Source organism: Aedes albopictus, chromosome 2 (assembly GCF_035046485.1).
Source record: "Aedes albopictus strain Foshan chromosome 2, AalbF5, whole genome shotgun sequence".
In the NCBI taxonomy this organism is placed as follows: Eukaryota; Metazoa; Arthropoda; class Insecta; order Diptera; family Culicidae; genus Aedes; species Aedes albopictus.
In genome coordinates this window covers 114333206-114338890 of record NC_085137.1, presented here as the reverse complement: position 1 = coordinate 114338890, position 5685 = coordinate 114333206, and the positions used below count along the sequence as shown (strand labels likewise).

At 49.3% G+C, this 5685-nt stretch overlaps 1 protein-coding gene across 1 annotated transcript; it reads right to left on the bottom strand.

Moving 5' to 3' along the window:
- Window positions 1-728: 728 nt before the first annotated feature.
- On the bottom strand, window positions 729-5436 carry LOC134286162 (uncharacterized protein K02A2.6-like). The gene is made up of 5 exons (XM_062847734.1): window positions 5393-5436; window positions 3931-5219; window positions 2067-3885; window positions 1032-1993; window positions 729-820 (listed from the first exon to the last, which is right to left on the bottom strand). The coding sequence occupies exons 1-5, from the start codon at window positions 5434-5436 to the stop codon at window positions 729-731; spliced, it is 4206 nt and encodes a 1401-aa protein (XP_062703718.1).
- Between the last annotated feature and the right edge of the window lie 249 nt (window positions 5437-5685).

Sequence of the window (5685 nt, the reverse complement as noted above, 5' to 3'; positions counted from 1 at the left end):
GTCCTCCAAACAAAACAACACACATTTTTGATTTTTTGATATGTTACGCCAATTTTCCTGAATTTTCTGATAAAAAAGATAAAACCAGGGTACCTCTTTGGTTCCGAGACCATGAAAACGTGAAAAAACTATTATATTTGCATATTTTATAGTACTCTATACATTTTAGCCCCTTTAACGTATTTTTCCTGAAAACTACAATTCAATAGCTTTCAAACGAAAAAAAAGAAGTTTAAAATCGGCCAAATGGTTCAAAAGTTACGATTTTTTGAAAAATTTTCAGTTATGAAAAACCTTGATTTTTTGGACCACTCTATATGAAAATCGGCCACCCTAATGACGAAATAAATAAAATATGGGTTTAATTATTTCCGATGATCTATAAGCCCACCAAGTTTCACGACAATCGGAGATGCACTATATCGTTTTTCAATGGAATGGCTGTATATGCATGCAAGCTTAATTAATGTTTTTTTTTTCCTGAACTACAGAAACTGTTACGATGTGAGATTAAGCCGAGATGATTAACGTAACAAACAAATATACTTTTATTAACTATAATAACGAGAAACAATAAACGTATTAAAAATGTGCGACCGGCGTGTAGTGATACAATTGTACTGATGACGTTAACACAAAGCACCCGGTTGGGTGTCATCTCTCGGGCTCGCTGTCGGGTGACAGCCGGGAGCGAAGGCGAATAGGGTGGTACCCCAACACCTCCCCTTTTAGTAGAGCTGGTACGGTTCGTAGCGCACCGGTGTATGCCGCTGTCTCGAGAAGCGACGCAGGAGCGCTTCATCCGGGTCGATTGCTCTAGCTGGTACCCGAGGTCGACGTGGTTGGTTCGTTGACTCGAATAGCTCTCGCAGGAACTCTCCCCAAGTAACACACATGTTATATAAAAGTTACGACAGCGCAAGTTTTGGTTGTATAGAAGTTTATTTTACGTTATTTCAGCACAATGTTAGAATCACGTAAAATAAACTTCTATACAACCAAAACTTGCGCTGTCGTAACTCTATTATAACATGTGTGTTGCTTGGGTCGTTGCATGTCGTCGAATCCTTCCGGTTCTGCAGGTGGCGGTTCTACACTGGATGCATGGGAGTCTTCAGGTTGATTGAGACCCCAAGCGCCCAGCAGTATGTCCAAAGGGATGGACGGTTCAACTTGGTTCGGTACTTCGTTGACGTCATTGTAGCGTTTCCGCAGTTGGTTTCTGTGAGAGCGGATCAGACGTTGCCGCTCCGGAAGCCACACGTTGTACATCACTCGTCCGACACGTTCCACGATTTCTCCGGCGACCCAGCTCCAGTTGTTGCCTTGGTGCACTTGGGCGTACACCTTGTCTTGTACTTCAAAGTTCTTCTCTTTGGCACCATGCTTTTCGTTGAACTGCTGATCTTGCTTGCTATTGGTAGCCTTGGTGAACTTGCTGGGTGGACGAAGGAGTTCCAGAGACGTGCGCAGCGGACGACCGATCAGGATTTCAGCGGGCAATTTCCCACCAGGTGCACTTCTGCACGGAGTTGATCGGTAGCAGGTAAGGAAGATGTCGAGTGCTTCGTCCAGGTCTTCCCCTCCCGCTTGGATTTTCTTGACGGTCCTTTTAAACGTATCGACGAAGCGTTCCACCTGGCCGTTGCTTTGGGGGTGAAACGGTGCTGTCTTGAGGTGCATAATCCCATTTGCTTCACAGAACTCTTCGAAGACGTCGCTGGTTAGCTGCGGCCCATTGTCGGTCACCAGAACTTCCGGCATTCCGAATCTCCCAAAGATTTTTCGAAGACTGGAAATTGTCGCAGCGGTGGTAATGCGCTTGGTCGGAATGATTTCCGGCCATTTCGAATACGAGTCCACCACTAGCAGGAAGTACGTGTCGTTGATGAGTCCAGCGAAATCTGCGTGTACTCTTTGCCAAGGTTTTTCGGGAATTGGCCACGACTCGAGCTTCGTTTTGGTGTCAGTTTTTTGCGACCGAGGCACATTCCTGGCAAGAGCGCACTAAAGTGGTGATTTGGTCATCGATGTTGGGCCAATAAACGAAATTTCTAGCTAATGACCTCATGCGATCGATGCCAGGATGTCCTCTGTGCAGTTGTTCAAGGACTTTCTGCTGCAGTTTCTTCGGGACCACAATGCGGTCACTGTACATCAGGACTTTTTGAGCTGCGTTCAGCGAGTCACGACGCGCAAAGAACTGCTGAACCTCCGGTGTTCCGGAGAGAGATTTTGCATCGCTTGGCCAACCTTTCTGTACGTACTCCATAACTTTCTGCAATGTCCGATCCTGGCTGGTCTCAGCGGCTATCGTCTTGTACGAGATCGGGAGATGCTCGATGGATTGACAGACGACGTTGCAGATGACTGTTTCGACCTCAATCGAGGCAATGATGAAATCCTCGTCTGGCTTAACGTGTGAGTTGATTAGGCGAGAGAGGATGTCTGCGTGCCCGAAGTGGTCTGTGGAGACGTACTCGATCCGGAAGTCATACAGGAGCATGGTGAGCGCCCACCTCTGGAGGCGGTTGGCGGTGTATGGTGGGATACCACGCTTGGAACCGAAAATCGCTAAGAGCGGTTTGTGATCGGTTTGGAGAACAAACTGCTTTCCGTAGATCATCCTGTGGAACTTTGTGACTGCATACACCAGACCTAGAGCTTCCTTCTCTATCTGGCTGTAACGAGATTCGGCGGGCGTCAGGCTTCGGGATGCGTGGTAGATGGCCTTCTCTTGTCCGTCGGGAAATCGGTGTGCAATGCGGGCGCCGATGCCCACATTCGACGCATCTGCGGACACGACAATCTCTAGCCGAGGGTTGTAGTGCGTCAGCATGAGCTGCGATTGGAGAATTTCCTTTAAACGGTCGAAAGAATGTTGGCATGCATCGGACCATTGGAAGCTGGAACCCTCCTTGAGTAGCTCGTCCAGCGGTTGGCGTAGGGTGCGCATTTCTCGTATGTACTTGCCATAATAGTTTACCGCACCTAGGTACGATCGAAGTGTGGAGACATCGTGAGGTGGAGGCATGTTGATGATTGCCTTCACCTTGTCCGGATCAGGGCGGGTGCCCTCCGAATCCAGAAGCTGTCCTAGGTACTTTACTTGGCGCATGAAGAAACGGCACTTCTCGAGCTTGACTGTGAACCCGTACTCTTGTAGGCGCTGTAGAACAAGGTACAAGTTCCGCTTGTGCTCTTCGGCGGTTCGTCCACCAATCAGGATGTCGTCGAGGTACGGACAGGTGCACGGGATACCACTCAGCATGGCATCCATAATCTGTTGGAAAGCGCCAGGGGCGCTCTTGACACCGGGGGAAAGCCGGTTGAAGCGGTAGAGCCCCTTGTGGGTGTTGATGGTGAGAAGTTTCTTGCTTTCCTCGTCGACCTCAACCTGAAGATACGCGTCCGACAGATCTATGTGGCTGAACATCGTGCAATGCGCCATCCGGTTGAAAATATCCTCTGGGAGTGGGAGTGGATAGTTGTTTGATTCAAGTGCACTGTTTAGCCCGGTGGAGAAGTCCGCGCAAATGCGAACGGTGCGATCGGGCTTGCGAACGACGACAATTGGTGCCGCCCAATCCGCATAGGTGACAGGAGTGATGATGCCAGAATCCTCCAGCCGCTTCAGCTCGTCCTCAACAACGGCCTCCATATTGTAGGAAACTGGCCGCTTCGGTTTGAACACTGGCTGGACGTTCGGCTTGAGCGTGAGATGCACCTGGGTGTTGGTGCACAGTCCCATACGGTTGGTGAACACATCGGGGAACTTCTCCTTCATTTCGAGCACCTGCTGGCTTGGTTGCGAGCTGCCGACCAGTTTGCAGAACGACGAAAACGGAACGTCCCAGAGCCCAAACTCATCCATGAGGTCTGAGCCTAAAACATTCAGAGAAAGGTCAGCACAACAAACGTAACAGTTACCTTCCTTTTGCGTTCCGCCGATGGTGTACGATGCTCGAAACATGGACTCGATGCCCAATCTGTCGCCAGATGCGGTCTGCACTTGACAATCAGGGAGAGACGTTTGGGGCGCTCCGACTTTGATCCAGTTCTGCCTGGAGATGATCGTTATGTCCGAGCCTGAGTCCAGCTGCAAGTCGACTGGAACCCCGTTGATCGCTGTCTCCACGTACCGCCGGCTGCGGTTCACATTTTTCACGGTCACGATCTTGGCTGCGTGGTGTTTGTTTTGCTGCTTCCCCTTGTTCTTCTTGGAGCTTGGCTTGGATGCGAAACAGGAATAATAGCCATCCTTATGGCCGGTTCGGCCACAGTCACGGCATTTGTGGTTCTTGAAGCTGCACTGGCTGGAGAAATGCATGCCGCCGCATGACCAACACGGCGTTTTAGGCGTGTCGGATTTGTTGCCACCAAACTTGTCCTTCTTACGGCGATTGCCGTTGGGAGAATTCGCTCGAACAGCATGCGTTGCAGCAGCACCGGAAGTGGAGGCAGACCAAGAGGCAGACTGACTCCCAATGAGTACGGTGTCCTTCTTCAAGTTTATCAAACTCTTGCACTCCTCCACTACCTTCTCCAGCGTTATGTCCTGCGTCTCGTTGATTTTCGAAAGCAGGCGCATCCGAATGTCAGCATCCCTGGGTGACTTCAACCCGCACACAAAAATCAGGCACTTAAACTGGTCTTCTTTGAGCTCCTGCAGCTTGAAATCGACACAAGCGCGGTTGACTTTGCAGGAGTAGGAGATGAAATCTTCGTTCTCATCCTTCGCCGTCTGCAGGCATTGGTACCGGCGATGGAAGGTCGAAACGGGGCTACCAAAAATGGTTTGTAATTTGGCAACCGTTTCGTCGAAGGAAAATTCCTTCGAGAGCTTGGGGAGAATGAACGAAGTGTACCTTTCGTGTGCGGCGGGATTGTGTTTGCGGAGCAGCAGTCGTACCTTTGCGTCGTCGTCCAGCTTAGAGGCGTCTTTTTCGAATAAATCCGCATACCTGGAGAACCAAGCGTCGAACGAGCATCCCTTTTCCAGGTCGTAAGCGAACTCGGTGATATTGCTCGCGAGGGAATCTAGCACCAACTCGTTCCGATTGGCGTTCTGGACGTTTCCCTGTATGCTTGCCATCTGTTCTGCCATGCGGGTCATCAACGTGTGTTGATTGTTCAGCAGCTGCAAAATGGTTTCCTTGAACGGTTGATCCGCATTGGAGCCAGCTGCAAGCGCTGCTGCACCGGGGGTGGCAATGGACCTGGCATGGCGAACACAAAAGACACACTCGACGCGACTTTTGATTGCGGTTTTCGCGAGAAAAACAACCGGCACGACTTTTTACCGACTCGTCGCCACTTTGTTACGATGTGAGATTAAGCCGAGATGATTAACGTAACAAACAAATATACTTTCATTAACTACAGGACGGACCCGATTTTGTCAGCCCCATTTTGCGACGAACCTTTTGTTCTCATTATCTAACGGTCAAACTTTGACCAATTCATTTAAGATCATCATCAAACTACTGCTGAAAGGCAGATCATATAGGGATAAAAAGTGTGAATATCTGTTTAGATTTTTGAGAGGAGCAAAAAATGTGTTCCGGAAAGGGGCTGACAAAATCGGGTCACTTATGTATAATAACGAGAAACAATAAACGTATTAAAAATGTGCGACCGGCGTGTAGTGATACAATTGTACTGATGACGTTAACACAAAGCACC

Coding starts and splice junctions, on each gene's coding strand:
- LOC134286162 (XM_062847734.1), bottom strand. CDS start 5,436: ATGAGAACAAAAGGTTCGTCGCAAAATGGGGCTGACAAAATCGG. Junction 5,220..5,392: donor AATGGGGCTGACAAAATCGG/GTCCGTCCTGTA, acceptor TCGCCATGCCAG/GTCCATTGCCACCCCCGGTG. Junction 1,994..2,066: donor CCTGGCATCGATCGCATGAG/GTCATTAGCTAG, acceptor CGCTCTTGCCAG/GAATGTGCCTCGGTCGCAAA.